Genomic DNA, 12,642 nt, shown 5'->3' with positions numbered 1-12,642 from the left:
CGCGGAATGAATTGTTGTGGCACTGTACGAATGCAGGATGCTCCTAGAAATCACGCGGTTTAGAACAAAAGTGCCCAGTGCTGGCTTGCGTTAAAGGGTTCGTGCTTCCCTTGCTGCTGCCCCTGCGGGGCCGCAGCTTTAGGGACCTGACAGAGCCTAACATCTCCTCATAAAATCCCTTCCCTGGTGCTGGTGTCTTATACCTTCAGGTCTGAACATCTAGCGTGGCGCTTGAGCGTTTGTTTCCCTCTAATGTGGTTCTCTGTAGCAGATTTCTGAATTCATCTCCTTGAGTTAATGCTCATTAGTTTTGAATTTTCTCCGAAGCAAATTGCCTTTTCCTATTCTCTTTCATTGTTTCCAGTGCACCTTCAAAGGAATGAAGTGTAAATTTGATGGAGAGGCAGATTTGCATGCTCTGTTCACTTCCTTTATTTTCCCGTACTGGCTGGCGAGGAGGAAGAAGCCGGCGTTTTCCAGGCAGCCTTTCCTGTTGGTCCTATGGCGTCGGGAAGTCTGTGGCTCCAGCAACAGACAAAATACTATCGGTGCACAGTGCTGATAGTTTTCTTTGCCAGCCCTAACGTGGTTTGATGTTACTGAGCGGTAATTGAGCACGTGTGACAGCGGCATGCAGATGGTGGTTTTGCAGTTTAGGATACCCTGAGCACACCATTTAATACACAGTGCTTAATATTCTGGAGCTGCGTTTCAGAAACGGGCTAAGGTTCTGTCTGTAACGAACGTCCTTCCTGGCACACTCCAGTCACGCGCTCGAGCTCGCAGAGGTGAGTGGAAATCCCCAGACGGTCTGTAAGGCTTGGTTTGGCTCTCGCTGTGTTGATTAGGGGTTCCTTAGCTTAAGAGGCATTAAGATAGCAACTGAAAAGAAGCTGGAATGAAAGGTATGAGGGTGTGAGGCGTGTGTGCAAGCTCTCTGGTACCGGTTTCAGCTCTCTGAGGCTGCTTCTTTTGTAGCCACTTCAAAGTCCTCGCCTCTGTGGATTTCTTTCGGGAAGACAGATAAAAGCACAGAAGAGAGTGAAATACAGGATTTCCATGTTGTGTTTCTTTTTTTTTCTTCTTAACCCTTCCTCGTCTGGGTTTTAAAACAAATTTTACTAATAACTTTCTATTTACGATAAGAAATATTTTCCTTGGCACCTGGGCGGCATGATTATGACATAGTTGTAAGATTAAAGGCTTTTCTTTTTTTTTTCTACACTGTAGGCTTATTTGTTTTTTAAAACCTAAACACCCCCTGTTGTTCTAAATTACCTGTGCCTCTCAAGAACTTGTTTGTAAAAGAAATCTCCTTATTTCTGCAGATGGTACAAGCTTCGCTCCAAACCAGGGAAAAAAGAAAAGGAGAGAGGTGAGATTGAAGTGGATATCCAGTTTATGAGGAGCAACATGACAGCCAGTATGTTTGATCTGTCTGTCAAAGACAAGTCTCGCTCTCCCTTTGGCAAGCTCAAAGACAAGCTCAAGGGGAAGAGGAGCAGTGGCCTTTCCGATACGTCGTCGGCAATCATTCCCAGCACAACTCATTCCCCCGCTGACAGTGAAGATGAGTCAGTTGAGAAGGAAAAGAAGAAGTCAAAGTTTAAAACTCTGTTTTCCAAACCTGGCCTGCAGAAGACTTCCCTCTCCCAGTCCATGTCAGTCCTACCGACGCAGCAGCCTGTCACTGAGAGGGTTCGGCTTCGGCCCAGCGATTTCCAGTCGCAATGGGATGATGAGGAGTCTGAGACCTCTCCAGTCTCAGAGAGTGAGTATGGGCACTCACTGCACTGGTGAAGCACAAAACCTTTTTCCAAAGGTGTTGCTTGCACTTTTCACACTTTTCAGAGTACTAGTTAAATTCTTACTGAACGAATCCATAGAAAGTCACTTCTGTCCGTGGTGGTGGGTATGCACATAGGACGTTAGACGCTCACGGCTAAGCTTACCTTGGGGCAGCATAGAAACTGGGGCTGCGCGAGCGTGGTGGCGGTGCAGCTTCACAGTAGGTGATCTGTGGTGGTTTTAGGTCACTGATCGGTGCATGCCATTCAATGCTGAGGGCTGGCAGTGGTAGAGGACCCAGAGGTTTGGAAGGGGCTGGTGTGGTCACCCTTGTGATGGTTCTGTTGCTGCAATCCATCAATGACTGTGAAGCACTGAGGTTGTCAGTAGTGAGTGCCAGAGGAAAGAATGTTCTTGCATCTTGAATTTCTCCTTGTTTATTTTTTCCAGAAGCCTTTGGAGATGCCCTGGAAGAGATATCCTCTCCTTCTCCTGTATTTAAATCTCGTAAAACAGCAGCTTTGGACAGCAGGCAACTAAACCAAGTAACCACTAGCCACGCCAAGAAAGAAGGGCTCTCTTTATTTAGTGGCCTTAAATCCAAAAGCGATCCCATTTCCAAGTCTAGTCTGTGTATCAATGGCAGTCACATTTATATGGAAGAAAGCAGGACAAAGGACAACACTCCAGCTTCTTCCCCCTCTCCTCACAACTTCAGGAGGAAGCAGCACTTTGCTTCAGAAGAGAACCTGTCTTCCAGATCTACTAAAGGACCTGAAGAGACGGGAAGAACATCTCCCAGTCATGCTTTCTCTGGGTCTGCATCCTTGGAGACCTTTAAATCTATGACTTTGCCATCATACAAATTGCTCAGCAGTGAAGAATACCCAGAAACCAGCGTTCCTCCAACTGTCGAGGTTATTAAAGAGACCAAAAAACCAGACCACAAAAAGTCTGCCTTGCTCTCTCTGGTCACTGGGAAGAAGGAAGCAGTGAAGACCACTGATACTGAGAATATTCCCGACAGGACCTTGCAGCTTGAGGAAAACAAAATTCCGGAAGAGAAGAGCGAACAAGAGGCCAAACGCCTTGAACTTCAAGCAGATTTGAGCAGAGGGAATCCTTCAGAAGACAATCACTGTGCAGAAGACGTCTTCACAAATAAGCAGCCGCTCAACCCTTTCGAGGAAGAACGGAAACCTGAAAAAGCTGCTGTGCCGGCAAAGACCAAAGCTGTCAAGCCCAGGTCGGTCGTGTGTGCTTCAGAGGTGACATAAATAGCGATGTGCAGCAGTGGTGGCAGGCTTTAACTAGGCTGCTTCCTGCCACGGAGCAGCGCTTCTCAACCTGGCGTCCTGCGGGCAGCAGAAGCGTGTTGCTCTGCAGGCTACCTGGTGGTTTTAAGCTGGCCATTGGGCCCTTTGATAACAAATAATAATTCTGCGTTATTTCTCGGTATGAAAAAGAGATTGATACAGGGATGTTCCTTATAAGCGATGCCGAAATAGTGGTTCTCTGAGTGCAGGCGTCTTTGCAGGTACTGTAGGGGTGATTTTTCTTGCTGGATCTTTTGCAAAAACTAACATTCTTCTGAGCTGTGTGGCTTGGAACGTACCCAGGGGCTGAAATACCAGTTCTCACAACTCTACTTTTCTCTCCTGTATTTGGCTGTGGTCTTCAGAAGTGTTAATCTTGGAGCCCTTCTGCTTCTGGCATTGTTCACAGCATGAAGGACATTTGTGTGAATTTGTACACAAGGCTTTTTCGGAAATTCTGCTCCTTTATCCTTCATGTATTTTTTTTTTTAATATATATATATAAAAAAAAACCCCACTGTGTTTTTTTATATATATGGGTGTGTCCTAATAAGGCTATGTTTTGTGTCTGTCTCTAACTTCTTACTTTCAGTGCTTTTCATGTTCAAAAGTCTTGCATATGAAGTGTCTTACATACTAATAAAATTGCTTGGGGTGCAAAAGATGAGATAGTGCTTAAAAGCAGCCACTGCAGGAACCTGTGCAAACTCTACAGCAGAAGTGCTCTGACATAAATGCCGTGCTTTGTAAAGACAAGTTTAAGTACGTAAAGTCTATCAGATAGGCTCTGAGGTCTTCTGCAAGTATAATTCATCTCCAGTGTTAGGAGTTGATGGAGTCTGGTGCTAAAGCTTGTCTGTTCCTGCCTCATGTTGCATCCGCAAGTGACATGCGAGTTTTTTGTCCCTTTTTGCAGACCGGGCGTGTCTTCAGAGGAGGAAACCAAAGCCACACTTCCTACTCTTGCACCTGATTCCCTTCCTGCTTTTCTTTCTGTACACCGTATCAGCAGTGAAAATAATCCTTTTATTTCTAAAAAGGGACAAAAAGTCAAAGTGTCAGACTCTGAAACCATTACTAGTTCTCCTGCATCTATTACTTCTCCTCCTTTTGCTGCAGAGCTTTTGAATGGCAAGAACCCCTTTGCTTCTGAGTGCGGCAGGGCATCCGCAGCCCTGGATCCTGAAGGCATTGCCCGTTTCCCTTCGTCCCATCATCTTGCAGCCTCCGTTCCCAAAGCTTCTCTTCCTGGGCAGGTCTCTGGTAGTGGTAATAATCCTTTTGCTTCTGAATGGGGGCAGAGCTCATGGGGCCACTGTCCTGAAAGCTCTGATAAATGGGCTTCCTGGGGCCTCTTTCAGCCACCCGCGCCTTCTCTCCCCTCTGATTGTCATTTTAATGGCAATAATCCCTTTGTATCCAAGCTTGGGTGGGAAGCAGATGCGCCAGGTTTCAAAGCTGTTGCTAGTTCTTCCCCTTTCTGCCTCCCTTGTGATGAAGAATGTTGCTCAGCAGAACACCCTGCTGAGCTGAAACGCTCTGGTCCCAATGCTTTAGGGAGCTCTTCAGATGTGGCTTTAACTAGTAACGTCAAAGCTGTATCACACCCTCTCAGCACCCTTTCTGACAGCCCTGGTCTGGTTCCAAAGAAGCAGTGTGAATCTCCCCAGCTTCAGGTTGAGACTTCTTTGAAAAGTAGTAAGCTAGGCAGCAGGAAATCTGTGTCCTTTCTCCTTGATGATTCAGAGGGTGTTACATCAGGTGATGAGGATTTGGGTGGGCAGGAACATGAAAAGCAGCACTCTGATTTCAGTGGAATGTTATTGGCAGGTTCAGATGCAACAGGGGAAAGAGCAGGGTTAGCTTGCGAACTGGAATCAGGGTGCTACCCATGGTCAGACCTCCTGAGTGACAGCATAGGTCCCATGCTCAACAGCGAGACTGCTGTTCAGGGCAGCGTGGCTCTAGGTGCTGGAAATACAAATCCCTGCACAAAGGACAGCAAATGCTTTGCATCTCTCTCTACATGTAGTAGTAGCCTCTTGACGGAGATCGGTGCTGAGCAGCCACCTTCCCTTGAGAGTGAACTGAATGAGCAGCAGATCATCTTTGGTGAAAAGAGACAAGAAGAATGTGCCCCTGCATTAGAGGCCCAAGCTACTCCGCTTGATAAAAATGACTTGTTTTCTCAAGTAGGATCTGCCAGACCAACCCTGGGAGCTTGCACGCTATCCCCTCGGGAAGCTGATGTAGGGAGGGCTGGCAGTGGGGTGTTAGTCACTCCAAAGCCAGCACCACGGCTGTTGTTAATGCTGAAAAAGTGCCCACCGGTTTCTCAGGCTGATGAGTTAAGTGGTGATCTGCCTTCTTCAGGCGATGTTGAAAAATCAGCGCCTGGACTCCCATTACCTAATGATGAAGCCTCAGATGCTCGTGGGTGCGTCCCTCAAAGTGGCTCATTAAAGATTATCACTCCACCGGTGATGCTCAGAGATGACAGCTATAATAGGCATTTAAAAAATGAAGGTGACGATGATTTATTGGACTGCCTTACAAATCTAAAGTCTGCCATTCCCGTTACCGGAGCCCGTGGTTCAAAACTAGCTGGTCTTCCAGTTATTCCGGAGGGAGGCTCTGATGATGAGCTGCTGGGAGACTGTCAGGAGAACTGTGGTGTCACTGCAGGTGATAAAAATGTTTTGGAGACTGGAAAGCAGTCTCTAGATTTAATGCCTTTGTGTGAAGAACTGAAAGAGCACCCCGACAGCTCTGCTGCAGCCCAGGTAACCCTGGCCGCTCCAGGAGGAGGAAGTGCTGCTGGTGCTTATAAGCCAAGCAAACCACCCGTGCTGCCTGCCAGAGTGGATGTTCACAGTGTCAATAACCAGGTAGCTGACTCAGGCTTAGGTATGACGTCTCATTCCAGGGAGCGTAATAGTTATTTTGAGAAACAAGAACTGAAAATAAGTGCAGGTGTTGAGGAGTGTGCAGAGTGTGACTTCTTTGAGCCTTCTGTTTCCTCTTCCTCCCTGTCAAGTCCTTCCCAGCCCTACTCTTCCTCTCATTCTCTCCCCTCTGATACCCCAAGTCATAGAGCAGAGTCTCCGAAAAAGCCAACAGCCGAGGGCTTCGCAGATAAAGCAGGAAATTCTGGCAAGAAGAAGCTTCTTCAGGCATGGGTTTCACCCTCTGACACATATCCTAACCAAACTCAGCAGAGTGGTGAAACTGTGTCTCCTAAGCACAGGTGAGAGAATATGGGAAATACACAGAAAGTATCTCAGTGCTGATGTGAGCCTTGCTTTTTCTTCCTGTGAGCGCAGATCTGTCTCTCCAGCTGCAAGAATTTACTGCTCTTTGCAGTGATGTGACATTGTACAGCCTTAACTTCCTCTGGCCCGTGGGTTTATTGGGGCCTGGGTCCGGTTATGCCAGCACAGTATCATTGCCAGCACCAGATAAATCTGTACGGCTACTAAGGATGCCCAGAGCACTCGAGGGGACCTGCCATTCATCACAGTGCTGCCTCTTAGGAAAACTGTTAGGGAAACCTGGTGGCAGTTTAAAAAATAGGGTCATTTCATCAAATTGGGGAAATGGACTGGAATTGATTAATTTTTCAGAAATGGGAGAATGGTCACAGGAAGCCTGATAAATTGGGATGCTTCCTTTCCTGGCCAAACTGGGCTCCTGAGCCTCCAAGTGAATCACAGCAAGCGATGCAGCTAAAGCCTCTCTCTCCCAAGAATGTGTGGCTGCTTTCCGGAGTTGTCGGCAGCTCCTGCTGCCTGCTGGGCTACTGTGGCCCAAGGAACGGTGCTGCTGACCTGTCAGCCCTCAGTACTTTATCTGCAGAACTCCACCTAGGGTCTAGGACACTTCTGGGCTGGCATTTGCTGAGATACAAGTAAAATTTTCTTCCTGTATTAAAACTAGCAATATAAATCCTCCCTGAGCATGTGAAGATAGCAGTTTTTGGCAGCTTATGGCATAAATTCAGATCGGAAAAGGCATAATACATGCTTGTCCCAGGATAGTATAGAAGTATTTGATAACGTTGCAAGAACCAGAAATATGTTGGGAAATTGTTAGGAAAGTCAGGCTTAAATACTAGTGTGTGATAGATCAGAGTAACTGCTGCTGTGTACTGCCTTCTCGTGTAGACCCACCTGCCTTTTCTTTTGTGACATACTATTCAGGATGTATTTCCCTTGTTACTGCTTTTTTATCTCCAGTGCCTTAAGTCAGTAAAGATAGTGGAAGGAGAACTGCAGTGTGCTTATAAAAATTCTATGGCTTAGACAGAAATGCCTTGTCTTCCCAAAGCTGGATCTCTTATCTCTGGAGATAGAGAAGGGTAGGAGTTTTCCCTGATTTCTTGCTATATTTGCTTTCAGTCTGAAGATCTATGTAGTGGTGGTGGTGTATGTACTGCCTAAATAACATGAGCCTATTTTAATGTTACAGACTCCATCCGGTGAAGCCAATGAATGCCACAGCAAACAAGCCTCAAAGTAAAAACCTGAATGTCATCAGCACTATGAATGAAAAGCTGTTCGAGATGAATGTGAAGGTATGGAGGAAAGTGGCACTTTAAACCAAAGCTTAAGCAGTAAATTGAACAGAGTTTGTGTATTCAAGGTAGTTTGCTTAGGCTCGTATCTCATATATCCTGAGCAGAAAAAGAACAGTGGTTATTAGACCGTGGGGTGCATAAACTTTCTTTGTGTCTGTCACCAAAGGTGGGGACAGTCTTTAATTTTTTTTTTTTTCATGCAAACTGATCTATAATAGAGTTAGTGCCTCTTGTTTGCGGCGGGGATTCTCAGTGGAGAGGGGTGCGGCGTGCTGCCTGACTCCCCGGCGGTGAGCGGGATGTGTCTGAGCCGCGAGGCGGCTGTGACGGGAGCGACGGGTGAGTCACGGGCGGTGCTGCCCCTGGAAGACAGTCCTGTTAGTGACGTGTGGGAGCTGCGTAACTTGGAGCTGCACCGAGATCGGACAAATTAGTCACAGTTTATTTTCAGATGTGATGAGTCCCCAAAGCTCCTTTTCACCTGAAATAAGTACGTGGCTCTTAAAGCCGAGAAGGTGGGAAAAAGTAACCTCAGGGTGGCTGTTGCCTTGTAATGTGTTGCATTAATATGCTGTGCAGGTTGAGAGACCAGCTGCCTGCCATTAAAGCACGGCTGCTCCCTAAAAGCATAGCTGTGCAGCTTTCATAATCACTCACATTTAAAGGAGCTTTTTGCATAATCTTGGCCTCAAAAGAGACCTTCAGGCTTGAGGTGTAGTTGAAAAGTCATGTTGATCAGAATGGATGGAAGTGTCTCTGGATCAGTGGGGAAAAACCCTGGGTACCGTTACTGTCTCTAAGGGTGTTTTGGGGAAAATGAAGTTAGCACCAAAATAACTAGTGCCTCCTTCTGGTGTAAGCGGGAAAGAAGAAAATGCGAGCTAGATGATCCAAACTGACATGTTGCTATTTTGAATGAGTTGAAAACTTGTAATTAGTATTCTGGTGTGGTGCTCTGATTCCACGTAAGAAATTATGCTTGATGTAGTCACACGAGCCTGTTGTATGCACGCTCCCTGCGAAAGAAAAGCCGGGGCTGGCATTCTGGTTTGTTGTTTGAGAAGGTAGCTGCAAGAATTGGCAGAAGCTGCTAAGTACCTGTCAAGTTTGCTTTAGGGTTAAAAGCCGACTTTTTGGAGAAGCTGTGTTGTGATGTGTTTTCACAGTGATAACTACTGTAAGAGGGAAATGACAAAGGCCTGGGTGGGTGTTTCTTGCTGTTTAATCTGAATTAGGCTTTCCTAGTCTTTGCAACGTTTTAAATGATAGCTGTCCCATCTATATATGATGGTAGTTGATGGTGCATGGCTGTAACTTCCACGCATCTTTGCTAAGCTGGGTGGGCTGCTGCCTGGAGCCAGCATGACATTCTTTCAGTGTCAACTGCAGCAGAGTTGAATTACAGAACTGATGTTATGCAGAGATTTTATGGTAAAGCCGATGGCCTGGTTACTGTCCATAATTGCTCGCTCTGAGCCTGTTTTCTGTTCTGGAGAAGACTGCCTAAGCTCTATAAATTGTGTTGCTGTGCCATAAGTAGCACCCACGCTGAGGCAGTTGCTCTTTTATCCTCCAAATACTTTCAAAAAGCTACTCCGCAATCTGGAAGTGCATGAGTAGATAATGTTTTGGATTAATTTTTCCAGGCTAGGTTTGCTAATGGACCAACAGGTGCTTTGTAGGAGAAAGCTTGCCTGGCCTGGCTTGTCAGCCTCTCCCTGTTCTTGTTAGTGCCTTGGCCATTGTGCAGCTAAGCTCTGAGCAACCTGCTCTTCTTGATCCCAAAGTGCTAACTACTCGTGTTGTGAAATGTCGTTTGGATGGAACCTATTTTTGAAAAGGTACAAAGCACAGTAGTGCTTTTGAAGAGCAGCCGTGGTTCTGCAAAAGCTGTGTGTAAAGTTGTTCATTGGTGCTTTAAATCCCCCAAGCCAGCTACCAGATACCGTCCTGCTGTTATTTTGAAATGCCTGTATGTCTGTAATGACCCTGCCTTTCTGCTTTCTCGAAGAAATATGATCCTTCAGATCCTGCCTATGCTTATGCTCAGCTAACACACGATGAGCTGATCCAGCTGGTCTTGAAACAGAAGGATACAATTACCAAGAAAGATCTCCAGGTGCGTGAGCTTGAAGACTACATCGATAATTTGCTTGTCAGAGTCATGGAAGAAACCCCAAACATTCTTCGTGTTTCAACGACTGGAAACAAAAAAGCTGGAAAGATGTAAAAGCTCTCGGGATGTTGGTTGAACAAAGGACTGAATTCCCGTCAGTGTTTGATTAATAAGGAGGCGATGTGAAGTAGGTGGTACCAGTTGTGCTGCCCAGAGAAAATGACCTCTTTCCTGTTTCTGCCTTGAGCAATTCTCAGTTTGATTAGTAGTTACATCAGGTCTTGTATATGGAGTCCAGAAGTGGAGTCAACTTATAATACTTATTTTTCGGTTTCTTTCCATTATTTGGGAAAATGTGTTCAGGCATCTAATCCAAAGGCTGACTGCGATAGGAGGGATGAAGGGTTTTTGATGTGTTTTGCTTGCCAGCAAGGCACTGATGATCCTTTACGAAGGTGGGTTTTTTTCTCATGGTTTTGTTTGTAGCAGCTTTCATAGATCAATTACTCTTCTTTCCATTTGTTAAGTTGTAGTGCAATATAAAATATTGTACAGTAGAGCTTGAGGATTTGATTGCTTTTAAAAAAAAAAAATTAATAACTATACTGGAGAAGTCCAAAGGTGTGTGCTTCAGACCAGGGCTGTAATTAATGCCCTAAAAGTCAATTGCAAGTTAAACCTTAGATTGTAAAGGAAGATGCAAAGCTTAGTTCATCTCATAAGGTACATATTGTTTCAAAGCAGTTCTCCAAGGGGAAGGCTTACAAGGGTTTTTTTGGTACAGGAAACACTGAGATGTCATGGTGCGTTTGTCTACCATAGGAATGGCAGTAATGAATTTGGGCTGAAGGTGCATTTTAAATTAGAAGCTGGTCTCTTACAGACTTCGAATTCCTGTTTTGAAGGTCATTCAAACAAGGGAGGCTTGTCCCGTAGTCTTAAATAGGTGTGGATTTCACAGGACATGTGTGTGCCCCGTGTCTCTTGCTGTATGGGAGTTCTGTGACAATTTTCCTTTTACGTCACTGCAGATTATTAAATTTAAATACATTGGATTCTGGAACTGGGGCTTTACCTTGGAACAACCTTCAAAGGTCATCAGTCTTACACCACCTTTAGTGCATTCTTTATATAGCCAAGAGAGGAACCAAATCGCCCTCCCCCGGGGATTTGAGCTAGTGCTCAAATCCGATTTGTTTTTCTTTGTGACTTGATGCTCAGAACAGAATGAAGATTTTATGTAGCTGAGAAAGCACTGGTTTTGCTAGACAATCGATACCTCTCAGTCTGCTTCCTTAATGTGTGGCTGCTTTGCAGCTGATAGAGACAGATATGTTCTCCTCCCCGTCTCATCAGACAGCAAGTAACAGCACAGCGCTATTGAGCAGCCATGACACCAGGCTTCCTCCACTGAGAAACTAAATGTGACTTTTTCTAGCGAGCTCTTGTCAAAGATCAAAAAAATCAGATGCCTCTTTGCAGCTCTGGGATTTATTGGGATTGCAAGAGACCATAAAAGGCTTAGAAGAAAATTGAACTACCAAAAGAGTGGGTGGCAGAGGACCAAAGCAAACGCTCCTACCTTCAGAAGTTGAAAGGGTCTGTTGGGTCATTCCTGGCTTAGGTTGAAAGGGGTGAATTTCTAACTCAATTTTTCTACAGCAAAGCACTTTATTGAGGGACTAGACCAGTTGGATTGTCTATCAACCTGTTAGTAATCTGCTACTATTTTCAGAAAACACTGAAAACTACTGGAGACTTCTCAAATACTGTATTTTTGTAGTGAAGAGTAGTTTAATATATTTGCCTAGAGATGTATACATTTATTGGAAGATTCAAAAAATGCTGTTAATTACACTTCTTTTACTGTAAACTGTCTAACTACCAAAGTGTGGAGCTTTTCTGACAGAGCTGTCCTTCACAGGAAGCTCGAGTTGAAACAAACCTTAAGCATTAAGAGTCTTCTAAGATTTCAGGTACTTTTTTCTGTTCTATTTTTATTTGAGCAGATGTCTTCGGTGAAGGGGTTATGTCTTTTCTATTGTACCCTCTTCTGTGAATGAAGGGTCTGAAATGCAGAAGGTCTTAGCGGCATCTTCAGCTCTTGGCTGATGGTTTTAATTTTGAGTGGTACTGGTTGGTCTTACTGAAAACTGCTGCTGCTTCTCGTGCCTTGAAATAGTGAGGAAGATGAAGGATTAATTTGCTTCCTCCTTGTGCCTCAGTGGATCTCTGGAAAGAAGCAGTTGTCTATACCTCACTAATAGACTTGTCTTCTTGACTTTATTCCACAGCTTTCTGATGTTCTAGGTCAGAGAGTCAGAAAAACCAGTTGTGCCTTTGAATGGTGGCTTAACGGTTCAAAAAAAATTTGTATTGTCGGTAGTCATAACTGGACACATGGGAAGCAAGACTGGGCTCTTGCTTTTTGCTCATTTTAAAACAATATGGGTACTACTGAGTCACTGGCTGCTGAAGGCACTGTGGTGCTGTGTGCGATGCTTTTGGAGTATGGATTTTTATGAAGTTTGGATAATGTGCATTCCTTTTGGCAAGAATGCTATGTACACAGAAACAAGGTGGTAATCCGTGCTCTTAGCGGTCTCCTTAGAGATGGAGCCTTAAAAGTTGCACTGTCCTCTCCTGGCAGCGTTTTTTGCCAGTTACAGCTGTGTCTGCTGAGGTGGACCCTTGGTTGTGTCTGGCTTTTGCCCCTGGGGTTGTTCTCTCCAGTGGTGGCAGGTGTGGGAGGCTCCTGCCAGGGCAGCACGGGCGCTGCTGCGGGGCCACGGTCCTGCACCAGCTACGCGTCGACTTCCATGGCTGTGAAAGCATCGCACAAACCT

At 45.4% G+C, this 12,642-nt stretch overlaps 1 protein-coding gene across 1 annotated transcript; it reads left to right on the top strand.

The window, feature by feature from the left end:
- Positions 1–1,328: 1,328 nt before the first annotated feature.
- On the top strand, positions 1,329–9,910 carry RAB11FIP1 (RAB11 family interacting protein 1 (class I); the record flags this gene model as incomplete). The annotated part of the gene is made up of 4 exons (XM_010285180.1): positions 1,329–1,771; positions 2,239–3,034; positions 7,572–7,677; positions 9,692–9,910. Coding segments are annotated over 4 exons (1,564 nt in total), but the record flags the coding sequence as incomplete, so codon positions are not given.
- Positions 9,911–12,642: the final 2,732 nt, after the last annotated feature.

Source organism: Phaethon lepturus, unplaced genomic scaffold (assembly GCF_000687285.1).
Source record: "Phaethon lepturus isolate BGI_N335 unplaced genomic scaffold, ASM68728v1 scaffold48784, whole genome shotgun sequence".
Taxonomy (NCBI): Eukaryota; Metazoa; Chordata; class Aves; order Phaethontiformes; family Phaethontidae; genus Phaethon; species Phaethon lepturus.
Note: the sequence above shows the minus strand (reverse complement) of the source record. Positions and strands in the feature narration are given on the sequence as shown.